The following is a 20475-nucleotide window of genomic DNA, read 5'->3' as shown; positions in this document are numbered from 1 at the left end:
ACTGTAACCCGCAGTCTATCGTGATGCAACCAGAGATTGACTCGACGAGCGAGGGCAGCGTAGCAGCAACCCCCCTCCAGAGCCAGGATATAAACCACTTGATAAGGCACTGTCAAGTTTTGTGCATGGACATCCTTGCCTAGCAGAAATATAATGCATTGTAACACAACAAGTGCAACTAGGAAAATAAGCAACAATTACCTTGAAGTAGCCAGTTTCAAATATTGCTTCGGGATATGGCAGGTCGTATTTCTGAAGGTTGTCATAGAGACCGGTACCAGGACTGCGGAAGTCAGGGATCCCTGCCGCTGTGTAGGAAAAAAGAATTCACAGAAAGAGCATTTAGAAAGAGACTTGTTGCTGATCAGGCCGTCAGTCTCTCAACACTGAACTGCTTTCAAAGTGAAGGATCTCCCATTCAGGAAAGGGCAGCTTCTGTGCTGCATCACCATTATCCCATGGACAGCAGAAGGTGACAAATGTGCAAATGAATGTAAATCTACACTGGCTCCCAGTCATGCCATAACTCAATCTTAACATTCTCACCCCTGTTTTCAAATCCCTCCATGTCCTTGCACCTACCCCCAACTCTGCACCCCCCCACCCCCCCACGCCCACCTGTAATCTCCTCCGGCCCTCCGAGATCTCTGTGCTCCTCCAATTCTGGCCTCTTGAGCAACCCGATTTTCATCGTTCCGCCATTGGCGGCTGTACCTTCAGCTGCCTGAGGACCTAAGCTCTGGAATTCCCTCCCTAAACTTATCCATCACTCTCCCCTCCTTTAAGATGACCCTTAAAACCTACCTGGAGGTATTGTGAACTGTGAGGAGGATAGTGATAAACCTCAAGAGCACATGGACAGGCTGGTGGAATGGGCGGACAAGTGGCAGATGAAATTTAATGTTGAAAAATATGAAGTGATTCATTTTGGTAGGAAGAACGAGAAGGGGCAATATAAAATAAAGGATACAATTCTAAAGAGGGAGCAGGAGCAGAGGGACCTGGGGGTATATGTGCACAAATCATTGAAGGTGGCAGGGCAGGTTGAGAAATGGTTAATAAAGCATACGGGATCCTAGGCTTTACAAATAGGGGCATAGAGTCCAAAAACAAGGAAATCATGATAAACCTGTATAAAACACTGGTTCGGCCTCTACTGGAGTACTGTGTCCAGTTCCGGGCACCACACTTTCAGAAGGATGCTAAGACATTGGAGAGGGTGCAGAGAAGATTCACAAGAATGGTTCCAGAGATGAGAAACTTCAGAGATTGGAGAAGCTGGGATTGTTCCCCTTGGGGCACAGAAGGTTAAGAGGATAACAGAAAGTTCCGGAAATATGCAGCAGGTCTGGCAGCATCTGTGGAGAAAGAAACAGAGTTAACATCTGTTCTGATGAAGGGTCGCAGACCTGAAAGGTTAACTCTGTTTTTCTCTCTACAGATGCTGCCAGGCCTGCTGCATATTTCCAGAACTTTCTGTTTTCATTTCAGAGTTTCAGCATCCGCAGTATTTTTCTCTTACTGAAGGTTAAGAGGAGATTTGATTGATTGTTCAAAATCATGAGGGGTCTGGACAGAGTAGAGAGAGAGAAACTGTTCCCATTGGCTGAAGGATCCGTAACCAGAGGACACTGATTTAAGGTGATTGGCAAAAGCAACAGCGACACGAGGTAAAACGTTTTTTACGCAGCGAGTGGTTAGGATCTGGAATGCAATGCCTGAGAATGTGGTGGAGGCAGATTCAATCGTGGCTTTCAAAAGAGAATTGGATAATTATCTGAAGAGAAAAAAATTTGCAGAGCAACAAGGAAGAGTCGGTCGGGGGGGGGGGGGGGAGTGGAACAAGGCAAGTTGCTCTTGCAGAGAGGTGGCACAAAAACGATGGGCCGAATGGTCTCCTTCTGAGCTGTAACCATTCTATGATTCCTCTTTGAACAAGCCTTTGTTCGTCTAACAGCTTATGTGGCTCGGTGTCAAATTCTGTTTGATAAAGCTCCTGTGAATGCTTTATAAATATAAGGTTGTTGGTTTTACACTGCGAGTCAGTGGTAAAGACAAAAGTTCAGACTGTTCTGTTGGCTGTAGCTCTGAAAATCTGTTTTCACTTCCTTGTACAGGACTAAGCTTAGGCTGCAGTGAGAACAAACTAGATAACAGAAGTATTCTGTTATTCTGGAGGGTGAGCGTGCACAACTGGAGGTTGTGGTCCATGTTGGTACCAATGACATAGGTAGAAAGAGGGATGAGGTCCTGCAAAAAGAATTTAAGGAGCTAGGTAGCAGATTAAAAAGTAGGACCTCAAAGGTTGTAAACTCTGGGTTTCTTCTGGTGCCACGGGCTAGTGAGTATATGAATAGGAGTTTACAGCAGATGAATGCATGGTTGGGGGGGGGGGGGGGGGGGGGGGAGATGGTGCAGGCTTTAGTTTCCTGGATCACTGGGCCTGTTTCTGGTGAAGCTGGGATCTGTATAAGATGGAGGGGTTGCACCTGAACCGGAACGGGACCAGCATCCTTGCTGGGAGGTTTGCTAGTGCTTTTGGGGGGGTGGGGTTTAAACTAATTTGGCAGGGGGATGGGATACAGAGTGGAAGAACAGTAGGGGGTGTTGTACAATCAAATATAAATGTGAAGCTAAGTCAATCTGGAGGACAGAGTAAATGTAGACCTGTTAAAGCTCAAGCAAATAATGCAAGGTTGGATTGTATCTATTTTAATGCAAGGAGTCTTACTAGTAAGGCAGATGAATTGAGGGTGTTGATTAACACATGGGAATATATTATTGCTATTACTGAGACATGATTGAGGGAAGGGCAGGACTGGCAGCTGAATATCCCAGGGTACAGAATCTTCAGACGTGATAGGGGAGGGGGTAAAAGAGGAGGTGGCATTGCACTGTTGATTGAAGAGTCAATTACTGTAGTAAGGAGGGATGATATCTTAGAAGGTTCCTCTAATGAGGTCATATGGGTAGAACTTAAAAACAAAAAGGGGGCTATTACTTGGCTGGGAGTGTACTACAGGCCTCCAAACAGTCAGGCAGTGATAGAGGAGCAGATATGTAGGCAAATCTCAGAGAGGTGCAAAAATAATAGGGTAATAATAATAGGAGATTTCAACTTCCCCTATATTAGAGGGGATAGTATTAGTGCAAAAAGCTTAAAGGGGGCAGAATTCTTCAAGTGCATTCAGGAGAGCTTTTTGAGCCGGTATGTAGGGAGGAGCGGTACTGGGCTTAATCCTAGGGAATGAAGACGGACAAGTGGTAGAAGTGGCAGTGGGGGAGCATTTCGGGGATAGTGACCATAACTCTAAGATTTAAGGTTGTTATGGAAAAGGACATAGACAGGAAATAAGAGTACCGAATTGGGGGAAGGCAGATTTCAATATGATAAAACAGGATCTGGCCAAAATGAACTGGGAGCAGCTACTTATAGGAAAGTCTACATCAGACCAGTGGGAGTCATTTAGAAAGGAAATTGTGAGGGTTCAGGTCCAGCATGTTCCTGTAAAGGTGAAGAGTAGGACCAATAAGTCCAGGGAACCCTGGATGGCAAGGGATATAGAGGATTGGATAAGGAAAAGAAAGGAGGCGTATGGAAGTTTCAGAGTGCTGAAAACAGTGGAGGCCCGAGAGGAGTATAGAAAGTGTAGGGGAGTACTTAAAAAAGTAATTAGGAAAGCAAAGAGGGGGCATGAAAAATCACTGGCAGACCAGATAAAGGAAAATCCCAAGGCATTTTATAAGTATGTTAGGGGCAAGAGGATAACCAGGGAAAAAGTGGGGCCCATTAGGGATCAAAGAGGCAATCTGTGTGTGGAGCTGGAGGACAAAGGTGAGGTTTTGAACAATTACTTTTCATCTGTATTCACAATGGAGAGGGACGATGTAGGTGTAGTGATCAGGGAGGGGGATTGTGATATACTTGATCAAATTAGCATTGAAAAGGAGGAAGTATTAGCTGTATTAGCGGGCTTAAAGGTGGATAAATCCCCTGGCCCAGATGAGATGTATCCCAGGCTAAGTGAGGCAAGGGAGGAGATAGCAGGGGCTCTGACACAAATTTTCAGATCCTCTCTAGCCACAGGAGAGGTACCAGAGGGCTGGAGGACATCGAATGTGGTACCATTATTCAAGAAGGGTAGCAGGGATAAACCAGGTAATTACAGGCCTGTGAGTCTAACGTCAGTGGTAGGGAAATTATTGGAAAAATTCAGAGAGACAGGATTAATCTCCACTTGGAGAGGCAGGGATTGATCAGGGATAGTCAGCATGGCTTTGTGAGGGGGAGATCGTGTCTAACAAATTTGACTGAAGTTTTCGAGGAGATGACTAGAGGTGTAGATGAGGGTAAAGCAGTTGATGTTGTCCACATGGACTTCAGTGAGGCTTTTGATAAGGTCCCGCGTGGGAGATTGATTAAGAAAGTAAGAACCCATGGGATCCAGGGTAATTTGGCAAATTGGATTCAAAATTGGCTTTGTGGCAGGAGGCAGAGGGTGATGGTCGAGGGTTGTTTTTGCGAATGGAGGCCTGTGACTAGGGGTGTACCGCAGGGATCGGTGCTGGGACCCTTATTTAGACGTGAATATAGGAGGTAGGGTTAGTAAGTTCGCAGACAACACGAAAATTGACGGTGTCGTAAATAGTGAGGAGGAAGGCCTTCGATTACAGGACGATATAGATGGGCTGGTAAGATGGGCGGAGCTATGGCAAATGGAGTTTAATCCTTAGAAGTGTGAGGTGATACACTTTGGGAGGACTAACAAGGCAAGAGAGTATACAATGGATGGTAGGACCCCAAGGGAGTACAGACGGTCAGAGGGACCTTGGGGTGCTTGTCCATAGATCACTGAAGGCAGCAGCACAGGTAGATAAGGTGGTTAGGAAGGCATACGGGATACTTGCCTTTATCAGACTAGGCGTAGAATATAACAGCAGGGAGGTTATGATGGAGCTGTATCAAATGCTGGTTAGGCCGCAGCTGGAGTACTGTGTACAATTCTGGTCACCACACTATAGGAAGGATGTGATTGCAATGGAGAGGGTGCAGAGGAGATTCACCAGGATGTTGCCTGGGCTGGAGCATTTCAGCTATGAAGAGAGACTGAAAAGGCTTGGGTTGTTTTCCTTAGAACAGAGAAGGCTGAGGGGGGACCTGATTGGGGTATACAAAATTATGAAGGGCACAGATAGCATAGATAGGAAGAAACTTCTTCCCTTAGCGGAGATGTCAATAACCAGGGGGCATTGATTTAAGGTAAGGGGCAGGAGGTTTAGAGGGGATTTGAGGAAAAAAAATTTCACCCAGAGGGTGGTTGGAGTCTGGAACGCACTGCCTGAGGGGTGGTGGAGGCAGGAACCCTCACAACATTTAAGAAGTATTTAGATGAGCACTTGAAATGCCATAGCATACAAGGCTACGGGCCAAGTGCGGGGAAGTGGGATTAGTTTTGGACGGGTGCTTGATGGTCGGCGCAGGCGCATTGGGCCCGTTTCTGTGCTGTAAAACTCTATGACTCTTAAGTCCGCACACTTACATGTTGATATGCCAGCTCCAACCATGCATATAATCTTTTGACCTGGAAGGAAATTGAACAAAAAATATTATTGTTTGACAAAGACTAAACACTTCAAGAATATTCCTTTCTTTCCTCCCTCTGCCTTTCAATTTTGCCAGACAACAGCTCATGAAAAGACGAATAAAAAATATATTTGCTTAAAGATCCACGAATCTAACACCAGCCAGTAAGATACCAGAGCACGTGCTGCTTTGAAGGGTTGTGACCGGAAATGGTAAGACAGTAATTTCGATTCCGTTTCCTGCAGATTGAGTTCATAGCAGGAGCTGAATAGAGAAATGTCACCTCAGCTTTCCCTCACATCACCTCTAATGGGGATGCTATATAATACTGGCTGCCTGAAGCCTGGGAGGAGGTACCTGGCCCATCTGCTAAAGGCAATGGTGCACAGTGCAAGAAAGGGCGAGGGAAATAAAAACTTAACACTAATTAATTGGCAATATGGTCCAAAGAGGCCACTGGATGGATGGATATTGCTCGGGAAATCAAAAATTGGTGAAGTGGGAACACTTTTGAAAACCAGGGCTGCAGCATATTGCTGGAGTAGGGTACAGGGCACTTTACTCTGCATCCCAGTCTGCCATCACCTCGATTTTAAAATTCTCATCCTTGTCTTCAAATCCCTCCACGGCCTCGCTCCCCCCCTCCCTATCCCTGTACGGCAAGATCTTGGCACTCCTCCAATTCTGGCCCCTTGCACACCCCTGATTTCCTTCGCTCCACCATTGGCGGCCGTGCCTTCAGCTGCCTGGGCCCTAAGATCTGGAATTCCCTCCCTAAACCTCTCCGCCTCTTTCTCCTCCTTTAAGTTGCTCCTTAAAAACCTGTTTGACCAAGCTTTTGGTCGCCTGTCCTAAGATCTGCTTATGCGGCATAGTGTCGAAATCTGTTCGATAACGCTCCTATGAAGCATTTTGGGATGTTTTACTGCATTAAAGATGCTATACAAATGCAAGTTGTTGTTGTTAAAAGTGTTCCATCCCACACCACTGACATCCCTCCTGTGCGACCAGGAGGGACATCACAACAAGTGCAATGCGTAGGACCTGTCTTTGGATCTCAGTGCATTAAAAGGGGTGGTTTGGGATGGGGGGGATGGAGGTCCCTACCCACCCCCCAAACGTATTCTCGACAAGGGAATGTCATCTGTCACGGGTGTTGTAACAGATCTGCAAAAAGTACGAAGTCAAGCTTTGTTGAATGCCAAAATCTCAAAAAAGCTCCCCCCCCACTCCCCAAAACATAAAGCAAGACTAAAGCCAAGCAACATCCTAGACTTAAACGGCATTTGAGATTTAATAGACAACTTACATTTTCCACTCAGTATGTATTTCGCTATCCCCTCCACACTACGTTCCTCCAGAACCTTCGTGGGTTGCAGATCCTGCAGATTAAGTGAACGCGACAGCAAGTTCCTCAGAAAGTCCACTGCAGGGAAAAGCTCAGACAGTAAGAAATCAAAGAATCTTGCAGCGCAAAAGGTGACCATTCGGCCCATCGTGCCTGTGCTGGCTCTTTGAAAGAGCTATTCAATTAGTCTTACTCCCCTGCTCTTTCCCCATAGCTCTGCAAATATTTCTCTTTCAAGTATTTATCCAATTCCGGTTTGAAAGTTATTATTGAATCTGCTTCCACTGCCCTTTCAGGCAGCACGTTCCAGATCACAACAACTCACTGCGTTAAAAAACTTCTTAACTCCCCTCTGGTTCTTTTGCCAATTATCTTAAATCTGTATCCACTGGTTACCAACCGTCCTGCCAGTGGTAACAGTTGCTCCCTACTTAATCTATCAAAACCCCCTCATCATTTTGAACACCTCTATTTAAATCTCCCTTTAACTTTCTCTGCTGTTATGTGAATAAACCCAGCTTTTCCCAGTCTCTCCACTTAACTGAAGTTCCTCATCCCTGGTACCATTCTATCAATCCTGGTTGCAGACTGACTGCCGGAAACCGGAAGTGTGTCCCCCCCCCCCCCCCCCCCCCCCCCTTGACTGGCATCCCTCACCACTTCAGCACACAATAAAAAGTTTAAAACTACTTATTTCTGTTCGAAATCACCATTTTTACCCCTAAATAATTATAAATACTAGCAGGCCTCCCGTGGCATTGCTTGCACTGATTCAGAGGATTCACCTGAAGTATAACAGCTAAAGTGTGACACTTAGATTTGTGACCGACAGAAGATTTTATATTTCGTTAGCTCTGTCCCAGTTCTAATTAACTCATGCATCATCAGTTTAACATATTTAGTAGTCCGTGCAAACTTAATTAGACGTTAGATTAATAGACAGTTAGAAACAGTCTCAGGTCTATTCTAAACATAATTAAGCTATAATTAAGCAGTTGACTGTTAACTCACGCTCGGGACAGCTGAGTTGGGTTCAGAGTCTGTCTCCTATTTTCCCAAATTGAGGAACAACAAAAGCTTTGCCCCTCACAATAGTTATTTCATTTTTTACAAATAGTTCTTTGAGGGAGTCACATGTGCTGTGGATAAAGGGGAACCGGTGGATGTATTGTACTTAGATTTCCAGAAGGCATTTGATAAGGTGCCACATCAAAGGTTATTGCAGAAAATAAAAGCTCATGGTGTAGGGGGGTAATATATTGGCATGGATAGAAGATTGGCTAGCTAACAGGAAACAGAGAGTAGGCATAAATGGGTGATTTTCTGGTTGGCAAGATGTAATGAGTGGTGTGCCACAGGGATCTGTGCTGGGGCCTCAACTTTTTACAATTTATATAAATGACTTAGATGAAGGGACCAAAGGTATGGTTGCTAAATCTGCTAATGACACAAAGATAGATAGGAAAGTAACTTGTGAACAGGACATAAGGGGGCTACAACAGGATATAGATAGGTTAAGTGAGTTGGCAAAGACCTGGCAAATGGAGTATAATGTGGGAATGTGGGAAAGTGTGAAATTGTTGGTTGGGCATCTTATAACCCCTTAGGTCATGAACAGCTTGCTGAATGTGCACAACCACAGGAGCCTCAACCTTATCAGATCCTGTTCCATTGTCAAAAAGGATCATCCTTTTACACAATGGTCAACTATCCTCCATTACATGTTTCTCTGCCAAAATACTTGCCTGCGTTGCTGGTTAAAATAACCTATTTGGAAATACTAAACTGCGGCGTCCTGTATGGGGAGGGGGGGTGGGTAGTGCTCAAGATATTTTAGCCCGAGTTAAGGGCTTCAGATAACTAACTGTTGGCCATATTGCTACATTTGAGCCTACCCATATTTCGTGCAATAGCCATTCTGCCAAAGCACATGTGTATACTTCCCCAACATATTTTACATGTTGTGATTTTAGAATTCACTGTAGACTGGTCCAAGTAACACAGGACTGAAGAGAAAGGCCATCACTATCAAACCACATGCAAGGACCCATAGGCAGAGGCCTGGGAACAAAATAGCAACCTGTTGACTAATCCCAATAAAGTGCCACATTGGAGGCTGTGGAAATGCCTTCCAAAAATAAGTCAGCGCCTTCAGGCTAGAGGGAAGGGATAAGAGGAGGGAGGGGAAATTGCATGATTAGAATCATGAATAATCAAGTCAGTAAAACACTATCCACAGAAACTGTACGTACTTTCAGAATCAGAAGGCTCAGTCCCTTCCCTTTGTGAATCCGAGCTCTGAAAGACAGAGAAAACTGATCAAGAGTCGCTGCTGCAATTCATCAACTGGAACCGTTCACTCTAACCCATTTCTTTGTACCTTCTGCTTCTAATAATTATCCAGTTCCTTTACAATGGCGCTACAATCTCCGTCTCAGTCACCACTTGTGGTAAAACATTGCGTGCTACAAAGAAAGAAGTTGCATTTGTATTGCACCTTACACAACCTCACGATGCCCCAAAGCACTTCACAACCAATTACGTACTTTTGAAATGTCTTCAGCAATGAGATAAGAACATAAGAAATAGGAGCAGGAGTAGACCATTCGGCCCCTCGAGCCTCCTCTGCCATTCAATAAGAGCGTGGCTGATCTGATTGTGGTCTCAACTCCACTTTCCTGTTTCCCCTCCCCCCATAACCCTGGACTCACTTGTCTATCAAAAATCTATCTAACTCAGCCTTGAATAAATTTAATGACCCAGCCTCCACTGCTTTCTGGGGAAGAAAGTTCCACAGACTAACAACGCTTCAAAGAAAAAAAGTTTCTCCTCAAGTCTGTCTTAAAAGGGCGACCTCTCATTCTTAAACTGTGTCCCCTAGTTCTAGTCTCGCCCACAAGAGGAAACATCCTCCCGGTATCCACTCTATCAAGCCCCCTCAGGATCTTATCTGTTTCAATAAGATCACCTCTCATTCTTCTAAACTCCAATGGGTAAAGGCTCAACCTGTTCAAACTTTCTTCATCCCCAGAATCAGTCGAGTGAACCTTCTCTGAACTGCTTCCAATGCAATTATATCCTTTTCCAAATAAGGAGACCAAAATTGTACACAATACTCCAGATGTGGTCTCACCAAGGTCCTGGTGCTGCAGTAAAACTTCCCTACTTTTATATTCCATTTCCTTGCAATAAATGCCAACATTCCATTTGCCTTCCTAATCACTTGCTGTACCTGCATAATAACCTTGGCTTGGACCTATTACCATCTGACTAAGAGAGAATGCCATCCACTGAGCCATAACCTTTCTGATAATTCTTTGTGGAAAAAATGTTTAATTTCCCCCTAGTGCAAGCCCCAGGTTTATGCATTGTTACTGATACACTAACTTTATCCAGAGAGTAAGGCATCTCAGCCTATAATGTGAATCACACCTCACCCAAGAGGGGTTCAACAGTCACAGCAATAACATTTATCTTCCCTTTTGCTGAATGAAACTATATCTTATCTTTGGCCTCCTTGTCTCGAGTGACAATGGGTAAGCGCCTGGAGGTGGTCAGTGGTTTGTGGAGCAGCGCCTGGAGTGGCTATAAAGGCCAATTCTAGAGTGACAGGCTCTTCCACAGGTGCTGCAGAAAAATTTGTTTGTCGGGACTGTTACACAGTTGGCTCTCCCCTTGCGCATCTGTCTTTTTTCCTGCCAACTGCTAAGTCTCTTCGACTCGCCACACTTTAGCCCCGCCTTTATGGCTGCCCGTCAGCTCTTGCGAACACTGGCAACTGACTCCCACGACTTGTGATCAATGTCACAGGACTTCATGTCGTGTGACTACAGACACAAAAACAATGATTTCCACCTTCATAACGTTGCACAACTCTGCCCCTGCCTCAGCTGCTGAAACCCTCATCCATGCCTTTGTTACACCTAGACTTGACTATTCCAATGCACTCCTGGGCCTCCCACGTTCTACCCTCCGTAAACTTGAGGTCATCCAAAATTCTGCTGCCCATGTCTTAACTTGCACCAAGTCCTGTTCCCCTATCACCCCTGTGCTCGCTGACCTACCCAGACCGGCAATGCCTCAATTTTAAAACTCTCATCCACGTTTTAAAACCCCTCCATGGCCTCAAACTCCATCCCCCCACCCCCCCAAATCTCAATAATTTCCTCCAGCTCCACAACCCTCAGATATCTGCACTCCTCAAATTCTGGTCTCATGAGCATCCCCAATTTTAATTGGTCCTCCACTGGTGGCCGAGGCCTTCAGCTGCTGAGGCCCTAAGCTCTGGAATTCCTTCCCTAAACCTCTCTGACTCCCGACTTCTTTCTCCTCCTTTACGACGCACCTTAAACCTACCTTTTTGACCAAGCTTTTGGTCGTCAGCCCCCATATCTCCTTATGTGGCTCGATGTCAAATTCTGCTTTATAACACTCCTGTGAAGCACTTTGTGATGTTTTATTCTGTTAAAAGCGCTACACAAATACAAGTTGTTGTCAAGATACTAAGACGATTTTTGGGATCAGGATTGATCACAAGATTCTAACGTCCAAAAGATGTACTTTTACAATAAACGATAATATTATTTGTGTACCTCACTTCCAGAGTTAGCGTCGGTCTTCGCGTTCAGAGCTGATGAAGGAAAAGAAACTCATTTAAGATAATTCTTTTAGTTAGCAAGTACATTTTCTTGGGTTTAAAGGGCGTAAAATCAGCGTCAGAAGAAAGGATCTGGCAGACTGCTTTTTTCCCCATTCACTTACACATCCACTGCACAATCACATCAAACATGGTGGAAAATAACACACGACCTTCTCCCTGCCAAATAAAAGTTCATCATTCCCCCAACTCCCACCCGAGCAGTGTCCGGTCAAATTCTATTGACAGAGTCAAGAGTTGGACTCCACTGTTAGTCACCAGTACAATACAGGACAACTGTACATAGCACTGCAAACATAGAAGCAAATGGCACCGCTTGCAATACCTGGACATAAGTTGGGATTTTAAGGGCATCACCTGCTACTCTCACAATAATAAAGCATAAAGACCAAGATGTTTTGGTGCCTGCTGACAACACACTAGAAAGAGGAGAAAAGAGCTAGCACCCAATGTAGACGAGGACACTGGGGAGGAATGCCCATTGCTCTAACAGTGCCAAAGGTCTGTCTGACTAATGTTGATATTGGAAAGCTTCTCTCCTGCTGATTGTGGACCAGTTGCATGCTTGACAGCCACTGTTTTGTCATAGCGTCACTGTTGTTTTGTAGGCAAGCACAGTAGCTAGTTTGTGCACAGCAAGATTCCACATACAGAATTCAGATTAAAAGCCCAATTAGCCTTTATTTTTGCAGGGGTTGAATGAGGGAGGAGTTTTAGCCAAAAAGGACACTGGGGAGAACTCCCTTGCTCTCCTGCAAATAGTGCAAGGGGCAAGTTTACATCAATGGGAAACTTGGTTCAACACCCCATTTAAAAGATGGTACCTCAGACACTGCAGCACTCCCTCAGTGCTGCACTGACATTCCTTTCAATTAAGCACTTAAATCCTAGCATGACCCAGACGCAAGAGGGTTACCAAGTAAGCCAAGTTGTCACTTTCTGGCAATACGGTAAAGCAGGCAAAATCTGAAAGTGCAAAATGCCTAATATAGCATAAAAACAGAAAATGCTGGAAATACCCAGCAGGTCTGGTAGACTCTGTGGAGAGATAAACAGAGGTAACGTTTTCGGTTGATGGTCTTTAATTAGAAATGGGAAAAATTAGAAACGTGGCAGTTAAAAAAAATATAGAGGCCAGGAAAGGGGGAGGGGAGAGGAGGGGAGGAGGAAAAATAAAAAGGGGAAGGTCTGTGATTGGGTGGAAGGCAGCAGAGATTAAATGACAAAAGGGATAACGATGCAAAGCAAAAGTAGACAATAATAGGACAAAAAAATAAAGGATGGGGCCGGATGAGGCGTAAATGGGAAAAAGCAGAAGCATTGCCAACAGCTGCCATCCAAAAACCATTAAACAAATTGGGGCAGAAGTTATAGGGAGAAACTGTTCCCGTTGGCAAGAATCAGAGGGAATTGATTGAAGGTGACGGGTAAAAGAAGCAATGGCGACATGAGGAAAACCTTTTTTTTTTAAAACACAATAAGTGGAAATGCACTGCCTGAGAGTGTGGTGGAGGCAGGTTCAACCGAGCCTTTCAAAAGAGCATTGGATAATTATCTGAGGCAAAGAAATGTTCAGGCTAACGGGGTGAAAAGGCGGAGGAGTGGGACTTGGTGAGCTGCTATTCCAGACAGCCGGCATAGACAGGATGGGCCAAATGGCCTCCTTCTGTGCTGTAACTATTGTATGAACTAAAATTGTTGAACTCACTGATGAGTCAGGGAGGCTGTAAAAGTACCTAATCAAAAAAAAATTGAGTTGCTGTTCCTCAAGGTTTCACTAGAACAGTATAGGAGGTCTGAGTGGAGAATGAGTGCAGCCAAATTGTTTACTGTTTTCCAACCATCTTGACTTTAAATGTATTATTTATCCCCCTAATTTAATTATCCCCTTTAACTGCCGACATGTGGTTAAGGCCCGCCTACCCAAGATTCTGAGTGGCTCGTTTAACAATGGCGCAGGAACACACGCTTCCCATTGGTCTAGGGCTATGTCAATCACATTACGTCACCGCAAAAGCCCCGCCCCCACGGCAACCCACCGCCATCTTTTCCCCGTTCGAACCGGTCAACTCCTCCTCGAGCGAATTTAAAATTAAACACGGCTATAAAGAGCGCCGGGACCGCCTCTATGAGCTGAGGTTTAATCCGCTTTTTCACCTTCTGATTCCGACATGGAGCCGCTTTATTGTCACACCGGCTGGCTGTCCGCCGCCTTCACAGGTCCGACTCCACCCCACCCCCCGGATTCTGCCCAGCCCGGAAATCCGTCCGGTTGGCAACTGGGGACCTAAACAAAGGTTCCGCCCTAAGGATTTGTATTGTATAGCTGAATGCTGTGTTGGGACGTTGGCCTGGTCGTCAATTCCATGCGGTCAATAAGAAGCAGGATAAGGACAGACAATACAAAGAACACAATAGCTGCGTAAGAGAATATAATCATAATGTTAATGGGAAGTGGCACATGCAATGCATTTTTACAATTTAAAAAAAAAATCATTGCAACCCCTAAACTTAAATGAGAAGTGATGGCATAATTGCAGATCAGTGACTCAGTAGGACAGCTTGTGGATAGCCTGAGTTCCAGAGCTGTTAACTAACATCAAGGAAAATATAGGAACAATCAGCACAGTGGCGCAGTGGTTAGCACCGCAGCCTCACAGCTCCAGAGACCCGGGTTCAATTTCTGGGTACTGCCTGTGCGGAGTTTGCAAGTTCTCCCTGTGTCTGCGTGGGTTTTCGCCGGGTACTCCGGTTTCCTCCCACATCCAAAGACTTGCAGGTGATAGGTAAATTGGCCATTGTAAATTGCCCCTAGTTTAGGGAGGTGATAGGGAATATGGGATTGCCGTAGGGTTCGTATAAATGGGTGGTTGTTGGTCGGCACAGACTCGGTGGGCCGAAGGGCCTGTTTCAGTGCTGTATCTCTAAATAAATAATAAATAAATAAATAATCAGATAGGGAACTGCACATTTCGCAATCTCAAAAGTGATTGGCAGGGAATTATAAAATGTTAATTTTTAAGTGTGGACAATAGAATGCGATGATATTGTGCACAGGGGTAATATTTTGACATGACAAGGGCTGCTGCGGATGGTTCCCTGCTGACGCTTCCATGTGCCAGTATGGGAAACTTCTCAATCCTCTCAGAAGAATCAGAGACTCATAGAATGGTACAGCACAGGAGGAGGCCATTTGGCCCATCGTGCCTGTGCTTGTCCTTTGGTAGAGATATCCAATTAGTCCCACTCCCCCTGCTCTCTCACCATAGTCGTGTAATTTTTTCCTACAAGTATTTATCCAATTCACTTTTGAAAGTTACTATTGAATCTGCTTCCACTGCCCTTTCAGGCAGCGTGTTCCAGATCACAGCAACTCACTTTGTAAAAATAAAAAATCTTTCCTCATGTCACCACTGGTTCTTTTTGCCCATCACCTTTAAATCTGTGCCCTCTGGTTACTGACCCTCCCTCCAGTGGAAACAGTTTCTCCTTGTTTACTCTATCAAAGCCATTCATGATTTTGAACACATCTATCTGCCTCAAGGGGAACTATCCCAGCTTCTCCAAACTTCATCTCTGGTACCAAAGTAGTAAATCTCCTGTGCACCCTCTCCAAGGCCTTGACATTCTTCCCAAAATGTGGTGCCCAGAATTCAACACAGCTAGCCAGATGAGGTCTAACCATTGTTTTATAAAAGTTTAGCATTACTTCCTTGCTTTTGGACTCTATTCAAGGAATAAAGTGTCATCACTGATGTCACGTAGGAAACGCATCATCTAATTTGTGCTCAGCAAGCTCCCACAAACGGCATCATGATATTGACCAGATAATCTATTATAACGATGTTGATTGAGGGATAAATATTTAGCCAGCACACCGGGAAGATCTCCGCTGCTCTTCTTTGAAATATTGCCATGTGGTCTTTTGTGACCAACTGACGGAGCAGGTGGGGCCTCGGTTTAACGTCACATCTGAAAGACGGCACCTCTGACAGTGCAGCACTCCCTCAGTACTAGATTTGTGCGAGAGAATGAGCGCTTTTAAATGCCGGTTGAAAATGTTATTGGCCTCGGTTCTACGCCGTCCAATGGTCAAACAGCCTTCTGTCTTTCACTGGAAATACTCTGTCACCTGTCACCAGGTTTCATGGAGGCACCCAAGATCGCGTCGTTGGCATCAGCTAGACCTCATTGTCACAAGGCGAGCCGCCTTAAACAGTGTTCAAATCACACGCAGCTTCCACAGTGCGGACTGCGACACCGACCACTCCCTGGTGTGCAGCAAGGTTAGACTCAGACCAAAGAAGTTGCATCATTCCAAGCAGAAGGGCCACCCGCGCATCAACACGAGCAGAATTTCTCACCCACAGCTGCTACAAAAATGTCTAAATTCACTTGTAACAGCCCTTCAAAACACTCCCACAGGGGATGCTGTGACCAAGTGGGCCCACATCAGAGACGCCATCTATGAGTCAGCTTTGACCACCGACGGCAAAAGTGCGAAGAGAAATGCAGACTGGTTTCAATCTCATAATGAAGAGCTGGAACCTGTCATAGCCGCTAAGCGCATTGCACTGTTGAACTACAAGAAAGCCCCCAGCGATTTAACATCCGCAGCACTTAAAGCAGCCAGAAGTACTGCACAAAGAACAGCTAGGCATTGCGCAAACGACTACTGGCAACACCTATGCAGTCATATTCAGCTGACCTCAGACACCGGAAACATCAGAGGAATGTATGACGGCATGAAGAGAGCTCTTGGGCCAACCATCAAGAAGATCGCCCCCCTCAAATCTAAATCGGGGGACATAATCACTGACCAACGCAAACAGATGGACCGCTGGGTTGAGCACTACCTAGAACTGTACTCCAGGGAGAATGCTGTCACTGAGACTGCCCTCAATGCAGCCCAGCCTCTACCAGTCATGGATGAGCTGGACATACAGCCAACCAAATCGGAACTCAGTGATGCCATTGATTCTCTAGCCAGTGGAAAAGCCCCTGGGAAGGACAGCATTACCCCTGAAATAATCAAGAGTGCCAAGCCTGCTATACTCTCAGCACTACATGAACTGCTATGCCTGTGCTGGGACGAGGGAGCAGTACCCCAGGACATGCGCGATGCCAACATCATCACCCTCTATAAAAACAAAGGTGACCGCGGTGACTGCAACAACTACCGTGGAATCTCCCTGCTCAGCATAGTGGGGAAAGTCTTTGCTCGAGTCGCTCTGAACAGGCTCCAGAAGCTGGCCGAGCGCGTCTACCCTGAGGCACAGTGTGGCTTTCGTGCAGAGAGATCGACCATTGACATGCTGTTCTCCCTTCGTCAGATACAGGAGAAATGCCGTGAACAACAGATGCCCCTCTACGTTGCTTTCATTGATCTCACCAAAGCCTTTGACCTCGTCAGCAGACGTGGTCTCTTCAGACTACTAGAAAAGATCGGATGTCCACCAAAGCTACTAAGTATCATCACCTCATTCCATGACAATATGAAAGGCACAATTCAACATGGTGGCTCCTCATCAGAGCCCTTTCCTATCCTGAGTGGTGTGAAACAGGGCTGTGTTCCCGCACCCACACTTTTTGGGATTTTCTTCTCCCTGCTGCTTTCACATGCGTTCAAATCCTCTGAAGAAGGAATTTTCCTCCACACAAGATCAGGGGGCAGGTTGTTCAACCTTGCCCGTCTAAGAGCGAAGTCCAAAGTACGGAAAGTCCTCATCAGAGAACTCCTCTTTGCTGACGATGCTGCTTTAACATCTCACACTGAAGAGTGCCTGCAGAGTCTCATCGACAGGTTTGCGGCTGCCTGCAATGAATTTGGCCTAACCATCAGCCTCAAGAAAACGAACATCATGGGGCAGGACGTCAGAAATGCTCCATCCATCAATATTGGATCAGAAATTGGCTAGCTGAAAGAAGACAGAGGGTGGTGGTTGATGGCAAATGTTCATCCTGGAGTTTAGTTACTAGTGGTGTACCGCAAGGTTCTGTTTTGGGGCCACTGCTGTTTGTCATTTTTATAAACGACCTGGATGAGGGTGTAGAAGGGTGGGTTAGTAAATTTGCGGATGACACGAAGGTCGGTGGAGTTGTGGATAGTGTCGAAGAGTGTTGTGGGGTACAGAGGGACATAGATAGGCTGCAGAGCTGGGCTGAGAGATGGCAAATGGAGTTTAATGCGGAGAAGTGTGAGGTGATTCACTTTAGAAGGAGTAACAGCAATGCAGAGTACTGGGCTAATGGGAAGATTCTTGGTAGTGTAGATGAGCAGAGAGATCTTGGTATCCAGGTACATAAATCCCTGAAAGTTGCTACCCAGGTTAATAGGGCTGTTAAGAAGGCATATGGTGTGTTAGCCTTTATTAGTAGGGGGATCGAGTTTCGGAGCCACGGGGTCATGATGCAGCTGTACAAAACTCTGGTGAGGCCGCACCTGGAGTATTGCGTGCAATTCTGGTCACCGCATTATAGGAAGGATGTCGAAGCTTTGGAAAGGGTGCAGAGGAGGTTTACTAGGATGTTGCCTGGTATGGAAGGAAGGTCTTACGAGGAAAGGCTGAGGGACTTGGGGTTGTTTTCGTTAGAAAGAAGGAGGAGGAGAGGTGACTTAATAGAGACATACAAGATAATCAGAGGGTTAGATAGGGTGGATAGTGAGAGTCTTTTTCCTCGGATGAGGATGGCAAACACGAGGGGACATAGCTTTAAGTTGAGGGGTGAAAGATATAGGACAGATGTCAGAGGTAGTTTCTTTACGCAGAGAGTAGTAGGGGCGTGGAACGCCCTGCCTGCAACAGTAGTAGACTCGCCAACTTTAAGGGCATTTAAGTGGTCATTGGATAGACATATGGATGTAAATGGAATAGTGTAGGTCAGATGATCGGCGCAACATCGAGGGCCGAAGGGCCTGTACTGCGCTGTAATATTCTAATTCTAATTCTAATTGGCGACCACGCTCTGGAAGTGGTTCAAGAGTTCACCTACCTAGGCTCAACTATCACCAGTAACCTGTCTCTAGATGCAGAAATCAACAAGCGCATGGGTAAGGCTTCCACTGCTATGTCCAGACTGGCCAAGAGAGTGTGGGAAAATGGCGCACTGACACGGAACACAAAAGTCCGAGTGTATCAGGCCTGTGTCCTCAGTACCTTGCTCTACGGCAGCGAGGCCTGGACAACGTATGCCAGCCAAGAGCGACGTCTGAATTCATTCCATCTTCGCTGCCTTCGGAGAATACTTGGCATCAGGTGGCAGGACTATATCTCCAACACAGAAGTCCTTGAAGTGGCCAACACCCCCAGCTTATACACACTACTGAGTCAGCGGCGCTTGAGATGGCTTGGCCATGTGAGCCGCATGGAAGATGGCAGGATCCCCAAAGACACATTGTACAGCGTGCTCGCCACTGGTATCAGACCCACCGACCGTCCATGTCTCCGCTATAAAGACGTCTGCAAAGTGACATGAAATCGTGTGACATTGATCACAAGTCGTGGGAGTCAGTTGCCAGCATTCGCCAGAGCTGGCGGGCAGCCATAAAGACAGGGCTAAATTGTGGCGAGTCGAAGAGACTTAGTAGTTGGCAGGAAAAAAGACAGAGGCGCAAGGGGAGAGCCAACTGTGCAACAGCCCCGACAAACAAATTTCTCTGCAGCACCTGTGGAAGAGCCTGTCACTCCAGAATTGGCCTTTATAGCCACTCCAGGCGCTGCTTCACAAACCACTGACCACCTCCAGGCGCGTATCCATTGTCTCTCGAGATAAGGAGGCCCAAAAGAAAGAAAGAACTCAGCAGGTCTGGCAGCATCCGCAGTATTTTGCTTTTATTCAGTCTTTCACTGTCTAGTGTCAAGTGCTGAGTGGCCACTCTTTGTGAGGTACAGGAATGCAGCCAAGAAGTGATGCAACCAAGCATGAATCAAGAGTGCCAATCTGAAGTCTAAAACAAGAATCCTGGAAATATGCAAGTGACCCGTCAGCACCCGTGAAAAGACATTAAAGTTTTGAGTGTGGCTTAGCTCCAGCTTTATCATTGGTGGACGCACCTTCAGCTGCCTGGGCCATTAAACTCTGGAATTCCCTTCCTGAACCTCTATTCCTCCTTTAAGACACTTTCTTTGATCAAACATTTGGTCAACTGCCCTAATATCGCCTTATATGGCTCAATGGCGAATTTTGTTTGATAAAGCCATAAAAGGCTGGAGGTGTGGCTGCCTTAATAGAGAATTAAAATCCCTGCCGACATTAATTCAATCTAATAGGACCTTTAATACTTTAAGAGTCCTTTGTTACGCAATGAGGTCCTGCCCTGTCCCTAACGTGATTGGCTCAGTCGCCGACAGGAGCTTTGACCTGATAGGTTAGAGGACCTGTCAATCAATCAGGTTGCGTCATAGCAAAGCCACAACATTTTGTTCACTGAGTTCATTCCGGCGCTCTGAAAAAGCTCGTAACGCCACTGTTGTGATGTTTTTTAAAAAAATTCAATCCGCCTTTTTAATTGGGAATTCTGACGTCCACACGGTCCTTTTGTTTATTCCTCACTTCGCTCTTCTACCGCGGCAGAAATGTTCCCCACCGTTTCCGGTCCAGCCCCAAAACCCTTCCGGCCGGCCAACTGTAGATGGAAAAGAAAGGTTCCTACCTTGAGTACAAGCGGATGTTTTGTCTGGATAGTGGCAGGCTGGAATTTTTCATCCGGTCAACAATATACCGGATAATGAAAAAGAGGAGAAGGAAAACAATAAGCGAAGTGGAGATCATACCTGCTGAGTTTAACAAAAATAAAACAGTGCCAACCTTACAATTTATGAAAATTGATGACATCATTCCCCTGCATTTGTGTAGTGAATGCCTTCACTCTTAAGTCATGCTGCA

General features: G+C 45.8%; 1 protein-coding gene across 2 annotated transcripts in view; it reads right to left on the bottom strand.

Annotated features, from left to right (window-relative positions):
- The window catches only part of sirt2 (sirtuin 2 (silent mating type information regulation 2, homolog) 2 (S. cerevisiae)), a 44742-nt gene extending 30868 nt beyond the window's left edge, over positions 1–13874 (bottom strand). For both annotated transcript variants that reach the window (XM_068018926.1, XM_068018927.1), the window contains exons 1-6: positions 13747–13874; positions 11525–11562; positions 9185–9230; positions 6894–7010; positions 5541–5582; positions 202–308 (exon numbers count right to left, since the gene is read on the bottom strand). In XM_068018926.1, the coding sequence (XP_067875027.1) occupies positions 202–308; positions 5541–5582; positions 6894–7010; positions 9185–9230; positions 11525–11562; positions 13747–13762 (366 nt within the window). In that variant the 5' untranslated portion in view covers positions 13763–13874. The remainder of the gene's footprint in view (positions 1–201; positions 309–5540; positions 5583–6893; positions 7011–9184; positions 9231–11524; positions 11563–13746) is intronic.
- Positions 13875–20475: the final 6601 nt, after the last annotated feature.

The sequence above is a fragment of the Heterodontus francisci genome, chromosome 40 (genome assembly GCF_036365525.1).
Source record: "Heterodontus francisci isolate sHetFra1 chromosome 40, sHetFra1.hap1, whole genome shotgun sequence".
NCBI lineage: Eukaryota > Metazoa > Chordata > Chondrichthyes > Heterodontiformes > Heterodontidae > Heterodontus > Heterodontus francisci.
The sequence above is the reverse complement of the archived record's forward strand: the minus strand, read 5'-3'. Positions and strand labels throughout refer to the sequence as shown.